Source organism: Alexandromys fortis, unplaced genomic scaffold (assembly GCF_014885135.2).
Source record: "Alexandromys fortis isolate MF-2015 unplaced genomic scaffold, M_Fortis_MF-2015_v1.1 scaffold_36, whole genome shotgun sequence".
Classification (NCBI taxonomy): domain Eukaryota; kingdom Metazoa; phylum Chordata; class Mammalia; order Rodentia; family Cricetidae; genus Alexandromys; species Alexandromys fortis.
Window position 1 is genome coordinate 8459749 of NW_026067915.1, and position 26158 is coordinate 8485906.

At 53.5% G+C, this 26158-nt stretch overlaps 1 protein-coding gene across 1 annotated transcript; it reads right to left on the bottom strand.

The window, feature by feature from the left end:
* On the bottom strand, positions 1–21066 carry Gnai2 (G protein subunit alpha i2). Its single transcript, XM_050139395.1, has 9 exons — positions 20811–21066; positions 6021–6063; positions 5705–5846; positions 5356–5516; positions 2895–3023; positions 2456–2585; positions 2214–2367; positions 1558–1771; positions 1–1001 (listed from the first exon to the last, which is right to left on the bottom strand). The coding sequence occupies exons 1-8, from the start codon at positions 20926–20928 to the stop codon at positions 1581–1583; spliced, it is 1068 nt and encodes a 355-aa protein (XP_049995352.1). The 5' UTR covers positions 20929–21066; the 3' UTR covers positions 1–1001; positions 1558–1580.
* Between the last annotated feature and the right edge of the window lie 5092 nt (positions 21067–26158).

The window sequence follows — 26158 nt, forward strand, 5'->3', positions numbered from 1 at the left end:
TTGGTGTTTTGTTTCTACATTTTATTATTTCAAATCATGTGAACAATTCCATAAAACATGTGAAAAAAGCAAGGAAGTGTTCAACGCTGAAGGACCCGGGCCTGGGGCGAGGGCATGAGGGGCCTGGCCCCTCAGCAGGCAGCGGCGGTTCCTAGATTAGCGCTAAGGAGCTACATTTAGGTTAATGGAGCCTGGGCCCAGGGCTTCAGGGCAGGGCCCTCAGGGACATTGGCAGTTGTCTGGAACAGCCCTTGGAATCCAATTCCGTAGAGGGCAGGGCAGGGGGCCGCCCGAAGAGGGGTGGGTGTAAACACGCAGACACACTCAAGGCACGGAATCACTGGAAAGGGAGTTGGGGAGGAGGGGTGCTGGTCAGGACCTGACAGTTTTAAATAGGTTTCTCTAAAGTCTTCTAGGTTTGCAGTTTTCCTTTTTTTTTCCTTTCCTTTTTCTTTTTCTTTTTTTCTTTCTTTCTTTTTTTTTTTTTTTTAAAGCTACGAGAATGAGCAGGTGGACTGTGTCTCCAGGAATGGTGGTCTCTCTTGCTTCTTGTGCTTTTTCCTTTGGGGCCTCCGAGCGGCAAAGGGTAGGGTAGGCAGGAGGCTCCCTGTAAACATTTGAACTTGGGTCAGGGCTGGTGTTGGACAAAGCCAGGGGTCTAGGCTGGAGAAGTGGGTACCCCTCCAGACACAGGCCTTGGGAAATTCCGCATGCGCTCCCCTCACCCCAGAACAAGACAACGGTCGGAAAACCAGAACAGATGCCCAAGAAGGGTGTACCATGGCCACTCCTGGCCCCTCAGACAAGGGTGGGCTTCAAACAGAGAGGCCTGTGGCAACCCCTCCCCCAAATCTAGAGCCAAGGGAGGGGACAGGGGAGCTGAGAACAGAGAGAAAAGATGGGAGAAGCAGCTGGGGGTGGGGTGGGGGAACAGGCAGGGAGCATGGTCTTCTTGCCCCCATCTTCCTCAGGGGTAGCAGGGAGCAGAGTCAGCGGTGGCCCTGGAGGTGAAGGACAGACACAGCCTGAGTTACATGTGGCTCTTCTTGTCTCTTTAGACAATGACCTTCTTTGCCTTCCACCTACTTGTTACCAGGGACACAGCTGTGCCCAGGGGCCAGCTTCTGTTGCTGGGTTACGGGGTGTATGTATCAGTAACGCTGGCGGTCACTGCATGTACACCAGGGCCAGTAGGGCTGGCCTGGGCCAGGACTGTCATCTGAGAGACAGATGGCTAAGAACAGCGTAAAGCTGGTCAGTGCGCAGCGGGGTGGCCAGGTCTCCTCGGCGGCTAACTAGACTAGTATAACATGCTGGTAAGAAGGCAGTTTCTTCCAAGGAATGCTAAATAGTCCTCTAGCTCTGTCCAGGGCAAAGTCAAGTCCTTCTGCTTCCCCCCCCTTGTCTCTGGTCCCCGACTGCCCTGCCCACCCTTGCTCCTTCAGGCTGACTACCCCCAAGGGACCTCCCATAAGCCCCCAGCCCCACCAGCTCTCTGAACTCAAGGGTCTCACTACGTTGTTTCCCAATACCTTGTCTTGATGCCTTCTGACTTACCATCCTGCCAGGCCTGCTGCCCCTCAGAAGAGGCCACAGTCCTTCAGGTTATTCTTGATGATGACGTCGGTGACGGCATCAAACACAAACTGCACGTTCTTGGTGTCGGTGGCGCACGTGAAGTGCGTGTATATCTCCTTGGTGTCTTTGCGCTTATTCAGGTCCTCAAACTTGCTCTGGATGTAGCTGGCGGCCTCGTCATACTTGTTGGCCCCTAAGGAAGACAGTTGTCAGGAGTCATTTCCCTTCGGGACCCTGGAATAACTGACCTGCCAGGCGGGTTACAACCCTAGACTAACTGACCCACTGGGCGGTTACAGACAGCGAAGACTTTTGTAATTGAAGGCAGGTGGGCTCCTTCCTGCATGTATAGGAAGGATCTGTGCACATGACAGACAAGCATAGAATGTGTCCACAGCATGTTCATTTGTCAGTGCGCGTGCTGTAGAAAGATGTTTCACACACATACATGCTCAGGCATAGAGGCCCGCATGTGGTAACAAGCCTTCTGTGTGTACAGTACGTATTCCTGAGTGCGGTACCCCAATGGTTTTCCTTCTGTCTAGACAGAGGCATCCATGGGTCCCCAGGTCCTCAGTGGTACCTCCTGGGATGGTCAACACCTCATCTGTGAGACAGGCTTCACAGAGCCCCACCTGTGTACTCGGGGAAACAGATGGTCAGAGGGCTCTGTGTGATCTTCTCTTCAAACAGGTCCTTCTTGTTGAGGAAGAGGATGATGGAGGTGTCTGTGAACCACTTGTTGTTGCAGATGCTGTCAAACAGCTTCATACTCTCATGCATGCGATTCTAAGGGAAGGACAATGAAGTTGGTATTGCCTCCCCCCGCACTCCCCCCATCTCTGTCCCCACCACCAGGGCTCTCTTGGGTTCTTACCATCTCCTCATCCTCAGCCAGCACCAAGTCATAGGCGCTCAAGGCGACACAGAAGATGATGGCCGTGACACCCTCAAAGCAGTGGATCCACTTCTTCCGTTCAGATCGCTGACCACCCACATCGAACATCCTGTGGACATCGGGTCAACTTAGCTCCAGGGAGCAGAGCTCCAGGAGAGACACCCTTGCCATGGCATTTCCCCGGCTAGCAGGAAGAGGACAGAGACCTGGCCAAAGTGGGATCATCCGCATCCACTCACAGCAACCAGGGTTTTGAGGACAGGGACAGGAGAGGCTGTTAGCAGGAGTGTCTACTGATAAGCTAGGTGTGAAATGCAAGGATGCCTGAGGACCCCCAGAGGGACTGCGGGATTACGCCCAATGGCTACCTCAGTGGCTAGCACGTATTACCCCTAGCCCTGTCCAGACACCGACTCACTTGAAGTGTAAGTCCTTGAAGGTGAAGTGTGTTTCCACAATGCCTGTGGTTTTCACACGGGTCCGCAGTACATCCTGCTGTGTAGGGATGTAGTCACTCTGTGCAATGCGCTCCAGGTCATTCAGGTAACTGCAGGGAGGAAGGAGAGGGTCAGGCGGACCTCAGACAGACAAAACCCTGCTTCTTTCTTCTTTTCTCCCTTCCTCCTCGGCCTTCTACTCCAGGAAGGGTCTGGTTTATGTAGCCCACAATCCTCCTTCCCTCAAGCCCCAAGTGCTGCGGTTACAGGTGTGCCCCACTGTGCCTGCCGTTCCTGCTTCACAACTGTTAATAAACAAACAAACATGGGCTCGACCCCCTTGTTTACCACCTGCAGAATGGGACTGGGAGAAGGGTTATGGCTGTGTGACCCTAGCAGTCAGGGTTTCAACTTGACCTGTATTCAAAAGGACTCAGAATATTGGACCCACAAGCAAAAGGTGGAAGGGGCAAATTAGTCCTCCGGGGAGAGATTCACGATGCTAATCGGTATAATTAAAGTACCCACTGCAGAGCAACCTGGTGTGGTCCTCTCATAGGGGACTAAACATGTTAGGGCCTGCCAGGCCCAATGGGTCTTTTGCCTAACACCCAATAAAATTTGAGCCGAGGTGGGAACACAGACACCTGCTTGGCAGAGGCCCCTGGGGCTCTTCATCATAAGCTCCTTTAATTAGTATCCATGCCTCTTGTGCAGGGTCCAGGGCCCAGCTATCTGTCTGCCTAGATATATTCATGCTGTGCTGTCAGGCTGGGTCAGGCCTTGAAGCGGCTGCCCTCTACTGGTCTTTTGTTCTTGGGGCATGGGTGCTGGGGCCAGCAGCCAGCCAAACCAGGCCAAAGGGAAATGATCTCAGAGAAGCAGGGATAGAACAGAATAACAGGAAGGGCCACGGGGGACCATGACGCACTTGCTGTGACCTGCGTACCACGTTCCATCCCCTGCAGATGGAGTCCCTAGCCTAGAAGCCTGGGGGTGGGGGGATAGGGGACGGGGGCTTCATAGTAGTCGCTCATCTGAACAGGCAGGTTCGCCCTAGGGACCCTTTGCTGTACCGTGGTTTTACCAGACTGTGGTAAAGTTTGGTGTACCCATTCCCCATGATGCTCCATCCCATACCCCTCCTTTAAATGATCCCTGACAAGGCAAAAAGTACCCTGGTAGAGCAGGGCCTGTGGTGACTACCAAACCCCAACTTCTTTAAAACAACATGCAGTATATCTGGGGAATAAAGACACAAGAAAACACAGGAAGTGGGAAGTGGCCCAGAGATGGCTCCTCAGCCTACCCTCGAGTATTGGGGACACTGAAGTAGTTTTGATTGTCAACCATTAAGTTGATGGGGTTCACCCCTCCCTGCCTATATAGCCCACAAGTTGAGCTGGTGGCTAAGCCTGTGATTTCAGTGCGGGGCAGTGCTGAAGCCTGGAGATTTGGCTATGATCCCGAAACTACTGGGGGGAGGGGGGGTGACCCTAGGGCAGCTAGGTCATGCAAGGATGGCAGAGGAAGCCTGTTAATGTGACTGAACAGGGCTTGGGAACTCTAACCAGGGAGATCTCCTGCCTACCCTTGTGAGGTCTAGCCCTGTTGAGTGGGCTCAGGACTGGATGGGCAGTAGGGACCGGGTGGGGGTGGTGCTGGCTAGCTAGCTGAAGCAGGAGGAGGGAGACCTTAGCTAGCATTTATCTGGTGACACTGTCCAGTACCTATGGACGTCTCCTACCACCTACCAGGATATCTCAGCAGCCTGCCTCAGTTCTGACACATGGCTAAACACACACATGTAGGGGAATTCAGAACTACGTACAGGCCTAAAGGATCCAAGCCTGCTGGGCCTCTGGGATTCCTGGGACACTGATTCTCCAGCTAAATCTTGGCCTTGGCTTGGATCCAGAAAAGGTCAGAAGCAAGGTCCAGACTCTAGCTTGTATACATCTGTCACCTCAAAGACAGTCTCTTCTTCTTCTGTGAGCTTTTGGGAAGCGGGCCTGAACTCCTGTGTCCTCAGTGACAGTCTGGAGTTTGCATGTGCTATGCCCCTGCCTCAAATCCCCTCTCACTCCTCCCTTTCCTACCTCTGGCTCACAGTTCTGCCGAGGCCGTCCTCCCTCTGGGCTTTTCCCCCAATGGTACTGACACCTTCAGCTGTCATTGCTTAAGGACCTGTCTTTTCCACTCATCACTGTGTCCCTGACGCTCTGCACAGAGCAGGTGGCGCAAATGTTCTTCAGAACAATTGTGTGTAAAGACAGATAAGCTAAAGTAGCCTGAAAGCCACAGTGGCTGTCAACCCTCCGGGCCTTTCGATACCATTCTGTCCGAGTGCTCCCACCCAACCCACCACCAAAGCCTCTGTGGACAGTCATCAGCTCAGCACCCCGCGACCCCTTACCATGTCTGGTCCCTTGCAGTACTTACTAAGCGGCTGAATCATTGAGCTGGTATTCCCGTGAGCGACCAAAGCAGGCTTGCACACCATGGTCAGCCCAGAGCCTCCGGATGACGCCGGACAGATCTTCAGGAAGCATACCTTGCTCCTCAGCAGCACAGGACAGTGCAAACAGCTGCCTGGCATCATCCTGGCACAGAAGTGGAGGGCAGTCAGCCGGGCAAAGGAACGTACCTCTACCCGACTAGTAGAGGGAAGGAACTCCCCCCCCAGAATGGGGCCCAGGTTCGGGGTACTCTCAGGTTCCCCAGGACGAGACTTGCCCCGAAGGCTTCTGGGAGACAGGTGGAGGGGGTAAGAGTGGAGGGGTGCACATACCGCACGCTGGGGGTCGGCAAAGTCAATCTGCAGGTTGCCCATGGCCTTGACAATGGCCATGATGGACTGGATGGTGTTGCTGTAGACAACCGCACGATACTGCCGACATTCTTCCTCTGAATAGCCATCTTCATGGATGATCCTAGTAGAGAGGTCAAGAGTTATGGTCCACAAACCACAAGAAAAGGCTGCCAGGGGCTACTGGGGACTGCAGGGATCTGCTCCAAAGATGGGGACCCCTGGCCTGTGAAGCCTAATTGATATAAATAGCTACAAGGCACCGAGAGACAAGTGGAGACCACTGCAGACCACTTACTTCATCTGCTTGACGATGGTGCTCTTCCCTGACTCCCCAGCACCTGCAATAGAGGGACAGATGTCAGGGACAGGCCCAGCGGGCCTGTTATCCCTGATGGTACTTCTTACCTTCCACAAATCAGTGGCACAGTGAGACAGAGGTGTCGCCAGTAGTGGCCACAGTGACTAAGGAAACCTATAATATCCGTCCTGTGATGGGCTCCTGCAGGCCTTTGCTTCCCTAAGTTCCTGTCTACCAGGGCTCAGCACCCCTGCCCTGCATGAGTTCAGGGATTTGGCTAAAGACTCAAGGCTGCATTCTCTGTTCTCACATATGCAGGCTTGCCACCCTGTGCGCTTCAGGCAGAGCTGGCCAGAAGGTACCCTGCACATTGCAAGAAGAGCAAAACCACCCCCCACAAACCCTGAGATTTAGCTGCTAAGCAACTTACAAGGGCCACAAAGTTACATTCCTGTCCTCTGGATGTGGCCCAAGGCCGAGCCCTCTGCTTTCTGGACCAGCTCTGTCCTAAACAGATGGAAAATAGAATTTCTCTCCTCTCTCTCACACAAAGTTCTGACTCAAGTGTCTCAGCCTGGCAGAGCCTCTGTCCTCATTTCTCTGGGACAGGCTCTGAGGTTTGCTAGGCCCTCCCATGTTCGCCACAGCAACTCCATCAAGCAAGCATCTTTTCTGGTCTCCTTTTACAGAGGACACTGAAGTTCAAAAGTTACATTCTTGGTGTAGGATCATGCAAACAACATTCCAGATGGCACCACAGTGCCAAGCTAAGGCCCCCTCCTCCTTCCAAGCCTTGGCCCAGGTTCCTTCTGCTCCTGCCCCTTCACCAGCTGTCACTCCTGTCCTGCCAGGTACTGCCTGCCTCTTGCTTCCTTCAGGCCCCTGCTCACACTGCTCCTTTTACTGGGTAAAGCTGCCCGTGTTCTGTTCACGGTATCCCATGTCTATGTCTCCAAGCAGTTCACAGGGTTGGCAGCAGCGTCTATGGAGAGGTCAAACTTGGAAACTCTACTTCATTCATTCCTGAGACAGGGTTTCTCTTTATAGCTTTGGAGCCTGTCCTGGAACTCGCTCTGTAGACCAGGCTGGCCTAGAACTCAGAGATCCACCTGCATCTGCCTCCCAAGTGCTGGGATTAAATGCATGCGCCACCACTGCCCGGCAACTCTATCCTTTCTATTAAGATCCCTTAGGGATAGTCAACTTATAATGGGCTAACACACTAACAATAACATCATCAGTAATAATGATGGCAAAGCTGTGGTGAGCACCCACTGTATGCCAGGGGATGTTTTATACTGATTGTTTTGTTTTTTGAGAGACAGGGTTTCATGTAGACCAGGCTGGCTTCAAATTTGCCAAGAAGCCAGAGATGACCTCAAATTTCTGAGCTTCCTGCCTGGAATTACAATTGTGTATCAACATGGCCAGTTTGTTGTTTGGTCCCCCCATTATTATTTTAAGGCAGGGTCTCACTATGTAGCCCTGGCTGGCCTCAAACTCACAAATACACCTCCCTCTACTGGCCTCCCAAGTGCTAGGTTTGGAGGCATGCACCGCCATCCCCAGCCCTTTTTACAGCTTTTAAAGTAGTTTATTTGGGGCCAGAGAGATGAATCAGTGGCTAAGAGCACTAGTGCTCCTTCAGAGGACCTCGGTTTGGTTCCCAGCACCCACGTGGTGCCTCACGACAGCATGTAGCATGGTTCCAGGGGCTTCGATGCCTTCTTCTGACCTCTGTGGGCACCCTAATGGTGGATTTAGACATTAACAGGCAAACACTCATACACACAAAAATTTAAATAGATCTCTTTATGTGTATGGTTGTTTCGCTTGCATGTATTTCTATCTCCCATGAGTGCCTGGTGCCCAGAGATAGACAAGGCTGCTGGACTTCTTGGAACTACAGTTATAGGTGGTTATGAGCTATCACGTGGGCACTGGGACTGAACCTGGGTCCTCGGGAAGAGCAGCCAGTGCTCTCAACTGCTGAGTCATTGCTCCAGCATCCAATTATTTCATTTTAAATTATGTATGGGTATGTGGAGGTCAGCGTGGGCTCTCACAGAGGCTTCCAAATCTTCTGAAGTTAGAGCTAAAAAATGGTTATGAGCAATCCAACATGGGTGCTGGGAACCAAATTTGGGTCCTCTACAAGAAGGGCAAAGACTCTTAACTACTGAGCCATCTCTTCAGCCAACAACATTTAAAAAATGTGTGTGCACGCAGAATTCGCCTTGCAGCAATCAGTTCTTCCCTCCTACCATGTGGATCTCAGGGATGAAACCCCAGGTGCCCAGCTGGGTGGCAAGTGCCTTCACTGGCTGAGCCATCCCACTACCCCATTGCCCAGCTGTTGTTGCTTTTAACTTTAAATTTTATTTTTTATTTTCAGTTAAGTATATCTACTTGTATGTCGGGGGTGGGTAGGTGCACGTGCATGCAGGTACCCACAAAGACCAAAAGAAGGTGCTAGGTCCCTTAGAGATGGAGTTACAGACTGTGAACCGCCTGATGTGTGTGCTGGCATTGAACTCGGGTCCTCTGCAAGAACAAGAAGCACCCTAACTGCTGAGCCATCTTTTTTAGCCAGGCCATGCCCAGTTTTTATGTGGTGCTGGATTTGGCTGAGCCCAGGGCTTCATGCACACTCGGTAAGCACGTCACCTACTGTATTTACTGGGAACTTTCACCTTCACAGCAACCTGAGGGAGGTTCTATTCCCACCTCCATCTCTAAGGAAACCGAGGCACACATTGGCAGTCCACCTTGCTCTGCACAGTTCCTCCTGGAGATCCAATGTCCCTGGGCCCAGCTGTCCTTGTCACTGTGTTCTCTCTGGCCCAGTCTCTGAGGTGCTTAAAAAGCAACAGGGACCAAACAAGCAGTAGCAGGATAGGCTGACAGACCTTATCAGGACTCAGTAAGTCTCAGTTTCCCCTACCCAAACCCATATCTCAGGGGGAAACTGAGGCACAGCTGTGCCCCTCACAAGAGTGGATCTGGGTACATTCCCAATCCAGCAGTTACTCTGAAGGGAAGGTTTGCGGGCTTACAAATGTGGCCAGGTGCTTATAATCACTGAGTATCCAATTGTCCAAAGCCTGCTTCTGAGAATGGTGTGGGAACTATTAGGGCACAGACCTTCCCGCCTCGGATAGTGTTCTCTCTGGCTTTCAGCCCTAGGCACTAGGGGTATCAGGTTTGCATACTGCCTGGGTATGAGCTATGATCATATGGGTACATGGAAGTGGAATGAGGTTCCTTCACATTCTACAAGCCCAGAGGGATGTTCAGAAGGCCTGCAAAGCCTGCCCACACTCTCTAACCACTGAGTGCTAGGCCCACAGAACCTCAGTATCCACCAAGAGAAGAAAGGGCACAGTGGCCACCTAGCTAGACTTCCCACTTGTTTCCCACACAGGAGAGGGAAGGGGAGCCATCTGGAGCATAGGAAGAAGAACCAGTTTCAGCCAGGATTGAGGCCTCGTTCAGAGAGCAGAGGTTAAAGATGTGAAAATGTGGGTCAGATGGGTCATGCTGTCCAGAGTCCAGGGAAGGATCACTGAGCAGAGTCCAGGACACATGGGAAGGGTAATGGTGGCAGATGTCCAGGCCTCTGGAGACCTCAAGTTGTCCCCTTTTACATGACTTCGGAACGCCTGGCTATGTGAGGCACTGGTTTCTCTACTGGCCACTGTAGGTAAAGAGGGCATCTAATCCTCCGACCACTCTCTCCAAAGGAATTGTGGGCTACCCGTGACCCTGCCCAGTGCCAGGGATGATGGTACTTGCTTTGCATTTGATTTCCCTAGCAAACCTGGCAGACACCAAAAGGGCCACACCTGAGCAAGCCAGGCCAGGAACCAGGTTCATATACTTCTTACCACTGCCAGCTGAAGGCCTCCTTCCACACTGCCCTAATGCCTCAGTTTCTCTTTTTCAGGCCTCTCAAATTCTGAGTTAGGGCAGTCTCTGAATCTAGCAGGGGTCACTGCAAGCACAGCCCCCTTTGACAGGTGGATAAAACAAGGCTATGGAGCTTCCATCCCTGGGACTCAGGGAGGTCCTTTTGTCATTGCAGCAACTGTGACTCAGGCAGGAAGTAGTGAGAGGCAGGACAAGGGTGCGGTATTGGCAACCAAGAAGGAAGTAGGGAGACATCAGGACTGAATCGGGGAAGGCAAGGCGCTGGAGGCAGGTCATCCAGTGAAAGGTGTGAGGTAAAACCGTGGTTCTTACACAGACTTGGTGCTCCAGGAGCTGTGGGACCATAGCGTCATTTGTCACTGTCCCGACGCCTTTTCTCCATCATGGCCTGACACACCACTCCTACCATCTGGCCTGTGTGGCTGTACTCACTCAACTTCCCTGCCAGCCCTGTGCCTACTCTGGGGAGAGCTTCCTCAGCAGCAGGTGCCAGCCTCTCCCGCCCCCACCAGGTGTTCCATCCCCAGCTGGATGAGGTCAGAGGGGACCTGCAGAGCTCCCCTAGGGTGGCCATGATATTCCCACTAGGCTATACCTCTTCCCACAAAGGAAAACATCACTGCGGCTTTTGTCCTAAGTCCAGCTGCTGGGCCCACTGCAGGAGGGCAGTGATCTCGGAGGCTACTCTGCAGAGAGCACCTGCTTCTACATGGAGCCCTGAGCTCCTATGGTGAGAACAGACCCGAGAAAGACAGTACCACTCCATCTGCCTGGGAAGACCCGCAAAGCCTCGCCACAGACAGGCCTGTAAGTTCAAACACTCGATGCTCATCTAGGCCCCAGCGTCTAGGACTCTGCTACACATCCACCTTGGACCATCCGCCTCCTACGTTAGGGTTAGAGCTGCTGGGACTCTGGGACCTGCTGCCGTCCTTTCTGGCCTCAGTTCCTTTAACTTTTGGATCTTCTCCCGCCCCAGGAGCAGAGGGGAGGGGAATAGAGATCTGCTCCTCCCTGCTGCCCATACTGCTCCTTCCTGAGGTTTGCTTTATGTTCAACTCTTCCAGGTCTCTGGTACCTCATCTGTGAAACAGAACAACACATTTTCTTCTTTTCTCTGTGTAATAGCTCTGGCTATCATGGAACTCCCATTGTAGACCAGGCTGGCCTCGAACTCACAGAGCTGGGACCAAAGGCGTGCGCCACCACCGCCCGGCTGTGCATTATCTTCTAACAGAAGAGCGACGAGAAAGGAACGCAAAGCTGCTCTAGAGCACCTCACCGAGGTTGGTGTGGAGACACAAGTTACTGCTGGGGCTGGAGAGGCGGCTCGAAGGCTAAGGGCACTGGCTGCTCTTCCTCTGACCCTCGTTTGACTCCCAGCATCCAAATGACAGCTCACAACCCTCAGTAACCACAATTCCAGGAAATGTGACACCCTCTTCAGAGAGCCTGTCCAGGTACCATGGCAAGCATGTAGCACACAGACATACATGTAGGCAGTCATTTAATTATTTAATTGCAAAATAATCAAAAAATACATCATATGAAATTCTCTAAGAATTAAAAAAATTGAAGTCTTGGAGAATTTAATGAGTAAATAAAATATGTATGTAGATATGGGTTTTTTTGAGACAGGGTTCCTCTGTATAACAGAACTGGGTGTTCCCCAGAACTTGCTTTGTAGACCAGACTGGCCTTGAACTTACAGAGATCCACTTACCTCTGCCTCCCAAGCGCTGGGAACAATATGCACCACCACACCCGGTAATTTGATAGATAGATAGATAGATAGATAGATAGATAGATAGATAGATAGACAGACAGAGATATATGAGGGTGTCAGATCCCTCTAGTTGTGAGCTGCCATGTGGGTGCTGGGAATTGAACCTGGGTCCTCTGGAAGAGCAGGCAGTGCTCTTAACTGCTGAGCCATCTCTCCAGTCCATAAAAACATATTTTTTAAAAAAGCGGTTACTAGTGTCTGGGCACGGTGGCACATGTGTGCAATCCCAGCATCTAAAAGGCTGAGAAAGGGGATGTTGAGTTCAAAGTAAGACTCGGTTCCACAGTGAGAGCCTTACCAGAAGGAAGAAGGTCAATTGTCACTATTTCCTACTTGATGGAAGAGTACAGGTTTCCCCAAACACCACTTCCTATAGCTCAGACAATGGCCGGCGGCTCTGGTCACAGTAACACAGGCAGAGTGGAGTACTACGGTTTTTCTCATTTGAAGTAGAACTTCTAAAGACTGGAGGAGAAAGAGCATCCGCTGACAGACTAATAGAGAGCGGGGAGGGTGGCCTGCTGGGACAGCCTGGGACGGAGTGAGACTCGCTCACTTCTCTCCCACACTCCAGGGACTTTGACACAGCGCCTTCCTCTTGCCCAGAGGCTTCCCAGCTGACTCTCTTCTTCACCCTCTCCACACACTCAGAGGCAGCTCCTGAGCTGGTGGGCTCCCCTGGAATTCATGGGCTAAGGAGAACAGGCAGCTGACGTGGCAGCCCGAGGGCAGAGATTCTCGTATGTAGCTGGGACCACAGGGTAGGCTTGGACAGCAGCCCAGCTCAAAGCCACAGCGCCAGGCACACCCATTCCGCCACAATCGCAGTGGGTCACAGAAGACATGGGTCTGAGCCCTGGGATGGCCACCCTAAAGGTAACCCAGATAGCAGAAAGGTGCTGAGTCTTGGGTGCTGTGCCGCCTCGACCATTCTCGGTCCCATTGCCTCCCTGCCCCAGAGCCCTGGGTCTCGGGTTCAGCGGCCACCAGGGGGAGCCCAGCAGCCAGAGACAAAGCAGAGGCGGTGGGGGCTGGGCAGCGCAGGGAGTGTTTTGTTTCAGCCAAGCAGCCTCCCCAGCTAGGGGTGGCTGGGGGAGGTGCCAAGACCCTCAGCGACAACCTCCTCCCTGGGAAGCCCCCAGCCAGCTCCAGTCTGAATACACAGAGACAATGGAAACAGGAGGGAAGAGAGGAGGGGGTGCCCAGCCAGACAAAGGCTCCAACCCCACCCCAGGCCTCTCTTCCTTCCTCCAGGTGCTGTTCTTTGACCCCCTTAAACCCTCCAAGGAGGCTCAGCATAGTCTCACACTGAGGGAGAGGGAGGTGGGGTTTTGGAAGGAACCCGCAACACTTCCACTGGAGTCTGTGGACCAGCCCTCCACCAGAAGCCCCAACAAATCAGTCACCCCCAGGCTGTAAGTCTCACCACCTGTAAGAGCCTGGAGACACCGTAAGGGACCCAGGTCATTGGTAGTCTCTCTTCCCAGCAGCTTTTCTCTGGACTCCTTTACCTATTCTTCAGCAACCTCTTCTGAGTAACTGCGCAGGCCCTAGGTGAGAGGCCTACAGCCTGGGCCTCAGTGTTCCCGTCTGTGAAATGTAGCCCCTTGTGGGAATGTGCCAAGCCCAAGGCCCGCCCTGGGCAGCTTTCTTACGATCTTCAGTCACTCCACATTGCCTTCGGGCCCAACTCAAACCAGCAGTGGTTCACGCAAAATCCCAGTACTGAGCACAGCCTGAGATCACACAATGAGGAATGTGTCTGGATTGGGTCCCTTTGTCCCCAGGCCTCGGTGACAAGGGGGAATGTGGTCTAGCTAAGCTTCCTAGCTAGCACAGCCCCCTAGGCAAGAGGGCCTGTTCTGGCAGCGTGACAGAATCCCTTGGAACCTCCAAGAGGAGGATTACCCTCACCTGAGACCTGGAGGTCAAGAAGCAGGGCACCTGGAGTAATTGCGACCGGCCCACAGCAGCCACTTTCAGTCACCACACAGTGCACTTGTAGGAACATTCTGCCGTTCCCCATCTGTCTAATTCCCACCCTAGGCAACCAGCAGAGACTTCAGAGTCCTTCAACATTCCTCTAGCCCAGTTTGTTTGTCTCAGACTGGAGGTTAGGGGAGGAGGGGGAACAGGGGAAGCACAATGCTAAGTTAATGAGCACGACGTGGGCGCTGTGAGGAATAGGGGCTGAGAGGAAAGGCTCCCAGAGACAGGTGGAGCCACCTGTAGAATGAAGCCATAGCCACGGGCAGATTTCTGTGTGGACAGCAGAAAGGCTCAAGGAATCATGTTTTCACCTTTCAGGGCAAAAGAGGACTTAAGACTCCTTAAGGCAGGATCCCCAATACCCACAGATCGTGTGTGCACCTGTAACAGGTGCCGAGCACCCGCCTGTCATCTTAACACCAATCCTGGCAGGGCGCAGACACCAAGGGCTGCAGTGGTTGGACAAGGGCACAAGGACCGCTTGAGTCACCTCCTAGCGTCTGTCTCTGCTTGTTTGTCCTCAGTTTCTCCGCTGGTGAGAAAGGTACCGGTGCAACACCTATCTAGGCCTCCCAAGATCAAATAGACCGCGCAGAGCGTGGGGTCACATAGCCGGGGTTCAATCAGAGGCAGCTGCTGTTATGAGCAGAAAGGAAACCAAGGTACAGTGAAGGTGCCCAGCTTCAGCAAGTAGTGATGGGAGAGCCTTAGGCTGGGCTGAAGGCCCCTCATCAGCCCCAAGGCAGGGAGAACCCAGAGTGAGATAGCAGGGGGCTGCTGCTCCACTTCCAGGCATTCATCTCTGCCCGTAGCTGGCCTTCCTGCTTGGAGGGCAATGGCCACTCAGGAATCTAAGAGCAGCTTTTGGTCTTCCTGCTGGACCTCCCACTGGTGTCCCTCTCCCAGCCACCACTTCCTGTGGCTAAAGGAGGGGCTTAGAATCCTTCTCAGAAGCACAGCCTCTGACATCCTGGCCCCAGCAGTGGCTAGGATAGGACAAGGACAAGGCCCTAACCTAGTGATGGAGTGCAGGAGACCTGCAGGGACCCACAGGTGAGCCCGGGCAGGTGCGAACTTTCTAGGCCTTCTGGCTGGCAAAGTCTTAGGTGACTCAGGACCCACACTTCTGCACCAGCATCCAGGCGGCCCTCTGGCCTCTTCCTCTTTTGGGCTCCTCCCCACCAGCTGCTTCCTTTTTCTCTGATGTGGACACCATTTCCCTGAGAGGCCCAGCTACATGACTTCTTGCCCCCGCTCCTGCCTAGGCACACTAGGGACGGCCATCAACGTCCCATCTACACTCTGAAGCAGCTGGGGTGGGAACAGCATCCTTCACGGCTTAAAGCCAGCTTCTCCCCACCAAACCTTTGAAGACCCCACTTTTACTCAAACTAGCCTAACACTCCCTCAGAACCTTGCATGCAAATTCTGAAGGCCAACCCTGAAGGGTGGCCCAGCAATCATTGCTTGGTCCTGGAAGATGATCCTCCCCAAACCACCAAGAGTAGCTTCAGACCCGTGAAACACCAACAGGGTGAGGGTGGGGTTGGGTTTAGTAAGAACAAGAGCTCTAGGCAAAAGACAGGGTGTGGCTAGACAGAAGAGGCCCCACCCTGCACCTGTAGCCTAGGCAGGGGCTTCCTGAGAGCACCAGGTACCAGGGCACACTAAAGGAGTCCAATCCTTTGCTCACCCCAGGGCACACTGCAGAACAGAGGACCCATGAGCTGTGGCCTGGCAACAACCTACTGACTCTTTCTTCTCAATGAAATCCCAGCTTGCACCCACGGAGCTGAGGGCTGCCAAGCCTATGCCCTCTTCCACTGGCCCACTCCTACCTGTCCCAGGACCAAGGTGAGTGGAGGCTATAGCGCTCAGGGTCCAGGTGACACCTCTCATCCTTGGCTGGTGGTAGGGGTGGGGTGCCCTGGTCCCTCAGAAGCTAAAAGATTTCTGGGTAAACAAAGTTGTTTGCACCATCTTCCTGCCAAATGAACCAGTGACTTTTGGAAACAATTTGAGAGAGACGCAATGGAGGGTGCAGACTGAGGGCAGGATACACAAGACCAGAGTGCTTTCCAGTGTCCCAGGTACCAGCCCCAGCCACCAGTGCTAAGGAGGCCTGGAGACATTACCGGGATTGATCACTGCAGTCGCAGCCCCACCCCCATCCCCACCCGCCACTTAGAGGACAAATCAATGTTCGCCTTACTTCTCAGATCAGCCCAGGGCCAATCCTACTAGTCCCACAGACCCAAATGAGCCCTGACTGTGCCCACTCCAGATCTGGCAGCCTAGACTCTGACTTGACAACAGTGGGGGCTGGGGTTGATGCTCGCCTAAGAGCTTCTTGTGTGGAAACCTGTGCCCCTCAGCTGGCTGGCCTGCCACCTTCAGTCACAGCAGGTCATTCCCAGTAATGACCACTTGTTTGACTCCATTCAAAGATCCCCCTGACCCCACCAGGGATGGCCCTGGCTGAGCTGTCCTGATTCACCAGTTCAGGAATATCCCTTAAAATACGTAGTCTCCACAGACTCCTATCCTGCCCAGAGCACTGTGCAGCTTTTAATGTTGGCTGTACCAGTACCGAAGTGATGGGCTGGGCTGAGCATAGCAGGGCTAGGCAAGATGCAGACAGAGGAGGTTAGAAATGGCTCGGACCCCCCACTCCCTCCCTAGCGTGGGAGCTCGTCCAGCTCGCCTGGGTAGACAAAGCCTTGCCCAGCCTGGGGGAGGGGTGGGAAGAGACTTTGAGGCCCAAGCAGACCAGCCCCCCATTCAAGTGCTAATGAGCTCCAGCAGGGGAGAAGTGGGTTAGGGGAGGGAGCCGGCCTGAGTACCAGCCCACCTGGCTAGCAGAGCTCTGCCACACCCCCAAGGCTAGGCCCCCAGAGATTAGGCCTTAAATCCCTGGAACAGCCAGTCACTCCATCCTACTTCAATTCCTAGCAAACCCTGGCCTCCCACTTTCTGTGAACTTCCTGGGGGCAGGGAAGGGAGTTCCCCAGGGTCCCCATACTGTACCCAGGCAGCTCTGTTAGAGATAGCAGAGAATCCCTCGCTGTTTTTGTTTTTCAGCCTCCAGGCTCTGGAGCACTGTGCACAGCCCGAGTGGTACCTGATAGACCGGCAGCCCTCTTGGATGAACTTTTCCACCTGAAGCAGTGCAGAAGGTGGAACCAGAACTCTGCTTTTAAATTTTTATTTTATGTGTATTAGTGTTTTGCCTACATGTATGTCTGTATGACGGTATCAGATCCCCTGGAACTGGAGCTATAGACAGTTGTGAGCTGCCAAGTGGGTGCTGGGAATTGAACTCAGGTCCTCAGCCAGTACTTTTAACCGCTGAGCCACCTCTCTAGTCCCAGGATCCTAACTCACATCTACATTACCCCCAGAGTGGTCCAGCCAGGGCGAGCCTCCAGCCTCAGGCCAGGAGACATCCACCAAAGTCTTGGGACTCTTGGCCACATGTCCTGTCTCAGTGCCTTTGTTGAATTGGTTCTCTCTGTCCTGGTGTCTGGCACCGGCCAATCACCATTGGCAATCATCTCATGGGCTAATGATGTTCATTTGTAAGCTACCTAGGAACTCCTCCAGGAGGCCTCCCTTACAGGTCCCAGTGCCTAGCTAGTCAGGGTCCTAGGCCAGCCCGCCATCCATCTCCTAGTCGGCAGCCCCTGGATTCTATTTTCATTCTCTCATTCCCATACATTGTCCCTCACCCCCAAAGGCTGTGGCCTCTTCCAGGATGTGTTCAAGAGCCTCATGGTTCACACACATACTTAATATGCACCAATGCAATATGCCTGTGTTTTGCTAGACACACAGACAGGACACAGGCTACAAAACTGCCTCCCTGGTCCTGTAAATCTACTGAAGCCTGGCTTTGGGCAGTACCTGCGCTAACAAGCCTGGAGCTCTGGCAACACCACTCTTAGGCAGCGCTGGGGCTGCTGAGCTGTCACTGGTCCCAACACAAGTGAGGTGAGACTGCAGGATCAGCCACTCTCTCACACAGAGTCCCTGCTGTGTGTGTGCTGAGATGGGCTGCAGGTTGGGCTGCAGGAGATCTGCGATGGGCAGGGTGCACCTGTCTCTGAAGCACCTGCGCCATCTGTGATGGGGCCACGAAGAACCTAAGAACTTTGCTTTCAGCATCCCGCCACTCTTGGTCCTTTATCTCCCGATGTGCACTTGTCACCTGCTCACAGTGTACCAAACTGTGACTCAGTGACCTCCACCCACCCATCCCCAAACCAAGTTCACTAAATACGTCCTTCACTCAACATACAAGTGAAAAGGACACAACTCTGCCTGCTTGCGTCAAGGACCAATACCATGTTCTAGTGGGGAAAAGCAGAAAGTCAGGGAGCAGAGATGCTGCCACAGCCTTGGTGGGACTTCAGGGAGGATTCTGGGAGATCTATGGAATATTAAAGAGCAATCAAGTAGGGAAGATACAAATTCCCGTGACGAGACAGAGCACACAGCATCTATGGAGCCCACAGTGGACACGGCTTCTCCCAGTGTGTCCAGCTCAGGTTGTCACCAGAGCAGCAAAGTCCACCTGGGCCTAGCTGATCAGTCGGGTTGAACTGGGGGGGCCGTCGAGGGTTCCCCTACAGTGAGACCAGTATCAGCTTCTCTACTTGCCCCACCAAACTGCCAAGGGAAACTATCTTGCTCGTATGTACCACATCTGCTCTGCCCTGGTGACAGTGTCTGTGCCCGCCTTCTGGCAGGGACGCAGGGTACGGAGGGAGACAGTGTGCGGGTGGAGCAGCAGGCGTGGTTCTGGCTGGGAGAGAAGATTGGCATTTGCCCAGCCTAAGTCCCCGTTGCCTGGACAGAGTCTCTGGCTACACATAACTGGTGCCCAGAATTCTGAACCTGCTACAGCTAGGATCCTATTGTCACCTTATTCCTTCCTGAGGAAATGAGTAACTCAAGCCGGGACCCCTTCCCAGGTGGCAGTGACAGAGTGGTCATGCAGACCGGGTTGTCCATTTCAGGCAGAGCTCTCTGTCCCTGGCTGCACACCCTTTGGAGGGTACCCTTCTAACACAAGCCAGGAATTCCACGTTGAAGGAAGGAACAGTCAGAGGGGTAGGATCCTGGGATAGGCTGTTCCGTGATAAAGTGCTAAGCCAGGTCCTATACCACTGGCTGGTGCCAGCCTAGTCGTAGGAGGAGATCCTGGGTCCCACCTAGCCTGTCCGGAATGCTCAGATGGGCTCTAAGCGGCAAGCCTGTCAGGATAGAGGAAGCCTTGTGCGGTTCAGAACAGGCCAGAAGTCCTGTGCAACCCCTGTCCCCGGCTCTCTGGTCCAGACTCACATCTCCTTAGCTACCACAATAACTGCAATAAACCTAGGAGGGGCTGGTAAGGGGCTCCAGGCTGGGCACTGGGAGGCAGCTTTCCCGGAAGTGCCCTCCGTAGGCCCAGCAGCAACGGACATTCCGCCGCCGCCGCGTCGACACCCACTCACGGCTTGCCGCACTCGCAGCAGAGACAGGAAGAGGCAAGCGCCCAACGCAAAGCAGCCCAGGAGGCTGGGCCGCCGCCCCTTCCCGCCCCTTCTCTTCCTCCCCGCGGCAGCAGTGGAGCGGATGCCATTTTGAAACCTCCGGGGCTGTGCCCCCAGGCCGGGTCCGCCGGGACAGTCAACAGATGGATCCATAAAGACAGACATGTTGTTTCTCGGCCACAGGCCTGGCAAAAAAATGCCAGGCTTTTCATAGCCTGCAGGCCCCAAGGCGGCCCTGGGACTGAGGGGCCACACCCCCCCCACATACTACCCAGCCGATTACGCCGCTACGACGCTGCTGCTGCTGCTGCTGCTAGGGCCTTCCTCCCCACAATCCAGGGGACCCCATCTTTCCAAGTGAGGCTTCCACAAGGAACCACTCTGACTCCCAGTGGGAGACTGGACACAACCACCAGGCCCACTGCCTTTGCCAAAGCCTAGCTTGGATGCTTCTGAGCACACGGGGCTACCGGTGGCTGACTCCCCCAACCCCTCATTCGGCTTGCCCACTCCTAGCCATCACAGGATTCCACTGGGAACCAGCAGTACCCTAGGCCATCTCCCAGGCCTTTCAGCCCTGGGTGTGAGAACCCCAGCGACCGTCAGCAGATCTCTTCAGAAGCGCAGGGGCAGCAATATGTCGGTTGTCTCACAACTTCCACTCCCCCCCCCCCATCCCAGCAGCCACCATCTTCCTTGGCCTTGGAAGTGGCAACAACCCTAAACTCCTCCATGTTCCCTCCTATTTGCCCAGACTCCCCTGGCCCTGGCCCAGGCAAGCCTTGGAAACTAGGAAACACATTCCCAGGGAATGGAACTTCCCACAGATGCTTGAGGCCTGGTCCCTCTTCCCCCAATGTGACTCAGTCCAGCCTCTTGAGGGAGGAGGGGTCTGCCCAACCCAGCCTCTGGTTCCCTTCCTCCCATCACAGCCCACCTGGGGCAGGAGGGTGCAGAATCAAGCGAAGGCTGCTGTGTGAGAGACGACTTAAAAGAGGGGCAGATGACTTGGGGGTTGATGCCTGCGGAGAGAGATCTGGTGACCTGGCCCAGAGGCTCCACGGGGATTCAAGCTGGAGAGGACTCGAGAGTCAGTCTCCCTCTTAGGAGAGTCTTAAGGGGTCAGAGTGCACAGGCAGAGGATACAGGTTCCAGAGTAAGGCTAGGGAAAGAGGGAGTGGGTTGGGGCTTGACAAGGGTGCCAAGGAATGCCAATAGAAACAGAACAGGTGGAGCTTGGAGGTTCTAAGGGTCTAAGAAAGTGTGGGAATACACGACAGGGGCTGAGTTCTCTGAGACTGGATAGTAAGGGGGGCGGGGGATAGTCAAGCAGGGTTTGGGGGTTTGGGATCTGGGATGAGTTGAGGGTCTGAACTAGAGTCTGGACGAGAATTCAAAGTCTAGACCAATCCAGAGTTTCCAATCTTAAAGGGTGGTCCAGGGGGTTTCAAGCTCAGGTGGAGGCACTACCCACGCCAGGTAGTTTCAGGTCCTTGTTTGGGGATTAGCTCTGAGAGTCAAGGGTCCCAGAACCGGGCGCTGCCTCACCTAACAGAAGCAACTTCACCTCCCGCGCTGCCTTCTCGCCGTCCTCCCGCAGGTTCTTGTCGATCATCTTAGAGCGCTCGGCTGCCGCCTTGTCCTCGGCGCTCACGGTGCAGCCCATCCTGCCGTCCGCCGGCCCGGCCTGGCCCCCACACGGCCCACGGCCCGGCTCGGCCCCGCCCGACCCACTCCACTCCCTCCGACGGCCCTCTGCGGGAAGCTCTCAGGTCCGCAGTTCCGAGCGACTGCGGGAGGCGCCTTCCCGGCCGCCGCGCACCGACGGCGGGGCGGGCCAGGGGTGGGGCCCGGGCGAACCGAGCCCGAGACTGGGCCGGGGCGGGCCTGGAGGTGGGGCTAAGGGAAATTTGGGGATGGTGATTGGTTAGAGGGCGGAGCAAAGGGAGAAGTTAGGCGCAGTCCAAGCCTGGATGAAGGCTGAAAGCGGGCCGCAATGAGGGAAGGCGTTAAGGGTAGGGCTAATGCAGGCTCAGGCCTCTGGGCGGGCTGCAGGCGGAGCTCGGCTCCGATTGGGCGCTGAGAGCCTGGGGCTCTGTTTCAAGACTGTAGGACCCGTTGATCTGGTAGCCCAAGGGTCGGGACTGGCTGGCTGCCTTTGCTACAGGGCAGGACTCTGAAAAGAAACCAGGACTCTCTGAGCTTTTTTGAATTAAAAGAGTAAGAAGGAGGAAGTGTGTCTTCACTTGCTAGAAGTAACTCATAAGCTTGTTCTGGGGATCTATTAAACTCGGCCCTGCGGAGGGCAAATGATGTCTTTCTGGATTTTGGTTTTCTTTAAGGCAGCTTTCCTCTAAATTGCACCAAGGTAATAAAAAGCAAAAACAGTTGATTGCTGTCTTTACACCTTTGCCTGAACTATCTTCTCCTGTCATCTACACCTTAGTCCTTTTGCCTAATATGTTGGGAAGCATTCTCCTGCAGGCGGTAATCCCGGGCCTCAGCGAGGGACCAGCCAAACTGGACTCTAACAGGAGAGCTAGAAGGAAGACAACGACAACTTGCTACTGGACTTCTGGAACAAACGTCGTGATCTCATAATTTGTCCCTTTCATACTCAGCCTGGAGGGGTTTCCTCAGCTTCATGTCTCTTTTGGGTAGTGCCTGCAACCCTATGGCCGAGCAAAGGTGGAAGTGGAGATGTTTCAAATATTTTTGGTCTGCTTTTTTTTTTTTTTTTTTTTTTTTTTTTTTTGAGACAGGGTTTCTCTGTGGCTTTTGGAGCTCTTGTAGACCAGGCTGGCTTCCAGCTCACAGAGATCTGCCTGACTCTGTCTCCCGAGCGCTGGGATTAAAGGCATACACCAGGCGCAGCATTTGGTCTGCTTTTTAAGAGGAGCCTGTGTCCTCCAACTTGGATTGGACATTTGAAGCATTTTCCAAACATTATACAGCTAAGGTGTTCTGTATGGCCCCAGACAGAAGCCTGCTCTTTCTCTCCCGAGTGTCCATGTGTCTCAACCATCTGAATCTCTTCCCTATCAAAGGAGTCAGTAGCCTGCAATCATCCAGCGGTTCCCTCAGGGATCTTTCTGCCTGAAGCCCAAGCTCAAGCAGGCCCTGCTCCAGGCGTGCATTAAATAGCATGAAAACACAAAATACTACCCATCGAGAGAGGTATGTTCCATATGTCAACCTGTAGGGTTTACCTCCAGCATGACAGAGCCACAGAACACATCATGAATATGAGCATGGTCTACTCCACACAGATGACAGACGAATCCCTCTCCAAGCCAACCTCTTCCCCCGCTGCCTGCCCCGCCCTGTGCTTCAGAGCTGTGCTCCTCTGGCCTCCCTAGCTTGCTCCTAGCAACAGCCAACAGCTCTCTCAGTTGCCAGGCAACAAACGAACCTGTCAGCCCCTTGGAGGCCCCACTCTAGGGAGGTGGGCAGCACACAGACCCCAGTCTATGGAGGTGGAGCAAGAAGACATGGCCTTCTCCAGGCCTGGGCCAGATCCCACAGCTCTTGCACCCTTCCCGGCAGCCAGTCATTCCTCTCCAGCTCCATGTTCTTCCTTGGGAGTCTGGCAGCTCCTACTTCCAATGCTCTGGCTGCTCTTTCCTCATTTCCATGTGCAGCTATGACCAGGCTTCAGCTTGCCACTCCAGTTACTTCCCTCTGTTCCCATCAATTCAGAACTCACGTGGTTATCTCATCTGATTTCGTCCTGATTGTCAGTCCCGTGTTTGAGCCTCTGCCAGATAGCTCTGACTTCCACAAACCCGTTTTGCCCAGAACTGGGTATATCCATCCCACCCTACTTGTACCTGTTCCTGGACAGTCACTTCATGTCCCTCCCACTAGCCAGAGCCAGGACCCTTCACTTCCACCAGACACACGCTGTTAGCTTCTGTCTGTTCTCTGCCCCCACTAGAGCCTATTCTAGGAAGACACCGTCCTCTCCAGCTCTGCTGCTGCTCCAGTGTATCTTCACGGTGACCAGCAGGACAACTGAAGGAAATCCCATCGCTCCCTTTGTACAAATCTCTAGCGCCCTAGTACCATGGGGATAAACCTTGCAAACACTGGTTTAAACTTTGCTAGAAGTCTGGAGTAGTAGGGCACACCTTCAACCCCAACACTCGGGAGACAGAGAGAGGTGGATCACTGTGAGTTCAAGGCCAGCCTGGTCTACCAAAATCGTCCAGGACAGGCAGGGGAGACTCTGTCTCAAATAAATAAATAAATTTTGCTAGAGGTAAAAGTTATTGCCTGAAAGGACTCTGGGAAAGTTGCTGACTGTGACTTACTTGGACGAGGATCAGATGCGTTCTATGTCCTTGTTTGCTTACCAGTAAAGGGATCTGTTTATACCCAAAGCATAGGACCAAGGGAAGAAACAGGTAAAATGTTCAAAATGTCTGTGGCAAACAGAATGCTTCAGTGCAGGTAAATTGTCAAAACAGTGATTGATTGATTGATTTAATTTTTTTTTTTGAGACAGAATTTCTCTGTGTAACAGTCCTGGCTGTCCTTGAACTCACTTTTTAGACCAAACTGGCCTCAAACTCACTGAGATCCACCTATCTCCGCTTCCCAAGAGCTAGGACTAAAGGTATGTGCCACCACCACCCAGCTCTACAATAGTGACTTTTCTAGACCTTAGAGCAGCTGACGCACTCAGAAGGACTTCCCATATAAATCAGGCTGACCTGAAGCTGTGACTGTCCTGCTTCCGGAGAGCTGGGATTATAGAATCCTCTATCCCATTAATCACTGCTATTGAAACCATTTGGTTTTTTCTTTTAAGATTTATTTATTTATTGTGTATACAGTATTCTGCCTACATGCATGCCTGCAGGCCAGAAGAGGGCACCAAATCTCATTACAGATGGTTGTGAGCCACCATGTGGTTGCTGGGAATTGAACTCAGGACCTCTGGAAGAGCAGGCAATGCTCTCAACCACTGAGCCATCTCTCCAGCCCGAGGCACTGTATTAAAGGGTCACAGCACTGGTGAGGCTGAGAACCGTGTCACTGAAGAGAGTCTCATGGGGGGTTTCCCCAACCCAGGTTCTGGTTCCAGGTCAATAGTGCACCTGTTTGTCAAATGACACTAATAAGTTACCCCAAATCTGCTTTACCCTATGTGGGGTCTCCTCATCTTAGAGATGAATAGAGACTACCTGTAAACCCAGCAAGGCAGAGGTGGAGGCTGGAAGATCCGAAGTTGAAGGTCACCTTCTATTCTGTAACAAATCTGAAACTGTGGGTCAGACCCTGTCCCCGACCTTCCCCCAGCCATGAGCAAGAAAAGAACCGCCACAACGGTGCATGCAGAGAAGGGAAACTAGTGCTGCCTGGGAAGTCCAGGGAACTTTCTGGGTGGAAGAGATATTCTGAGCAGAACAGTGAGAGAGAACATTCCAGTAAGAGGCCTGGCGAGCTGTAGCGGCTCAGCAGTTAGGAACCTTGAAGCTCTAGCAGGGGACAGGGGTTTGGTTCTCAGCACCCACATAGTGGCTCACAACCATCCTTAACTTCAGTTCCAGGAGATCTGATGTCCTCTCTTGACCTCTTCAGGCATTGCACAGATGTGGTGCCCAAATATATACGCAGGTAAAACACTCATAGCCATTAAATAAAATGAACCGGGCAGTGATGGCACATGTCTTTCTTCAATCCCAGCGCTCGGAAGGCAGAGACAGGCAGATCGCAGAGTTCCAGGCCAGCCTGGTCCACAGAGAGATCTCCAGAAAGGTCAGGGCTACACAGCGAAACCCTGTCTCAAAAAACCCAAATAAATAAATAAATCTTAAAAAATAAATTAGAAAATGTTTAGAGGAAGAGGCAGGGACCACACATGAAAAGGAGAAAGGTAGGACTGAAAAGTGGGGCTCAGGGAGGGGGGAACCCCTTGTGTATAACTCGATCAGCTGAGGACCAGGTGACTTGTCTCTGTCCAGTCCCCATGAAGACAACAAAAGTTCCAGGTTTCTCCACTCTTAGGAACCCAGGAGTGCTTTGGGGGTGGTCACTTTGGGGGCAAAGGGTAGTTTAGCAAGAGCCTGAGACCAGAAGAAACCCGGATTGTGGCGAGCTCAGCACCACCGAGGCCCGGCTGTGAAACATGGTGGTGAGAACGAGTGGCACCAGCTGGAAAGCTGAAGGGAACGCTGTCTCCCCCCACGGGGCCAGGACAGCCCTGTGGCTCACCACAGGCCACAGAGCGTGTCCAGCTTGTCCTGAGTTCCTGTCAAGCCACAGGCCTGAGCAGGGTGAGGAACAGAGACCCCTTTAGTGGGCTGTGACACCCTAGCCTACAGGCGCCAGGAAGAGGAAGCTGCCAACACTTCCCCAAAGGCAGTTTCAGAGTGGGTGTGTCTGCTGCCCTGGCCCTGAGTCCAGGACTGGTCAGGGCCCCGAGGGAGGGCCAAGACCCTAGGTACCCCACCTCCATGGAGATTAGGAGGCCTGGAGTCCCCAGACAAAGAGAGACCCATGACCACAAATCACTACCTTGGAGACAAGCCATTGCCAACTTCTGCTTGAAGCTTTCAGTGGTTCAGTGGCCAGAACTCCTGTCCTGGCTGTTACCCCCACCACCCCCGCAGCCACGAACCAAGCTCCACCTTCTGCTCTGTCCCCTGTACTTCCCCCTTTGTGCTTGGCCCAGCAGTGATTCTGAAATTGGAGTGGGCGATCTTCCCCTCTCTGCCCTGTCAGGGTGCTTTTTTTTCCCAAAAGGAAGAGACCAAACCTGGAGCCCTAGACCCTAAGTTTTCCCTTTCTGACCATCTCTTCACAATCATTGACTTCCGTTTAGAGAACTGAAGACCTGAACTATTTGCCCAGAAGTTTCTGGATTAGACAAGATCTGCCCCTCCCCCCCC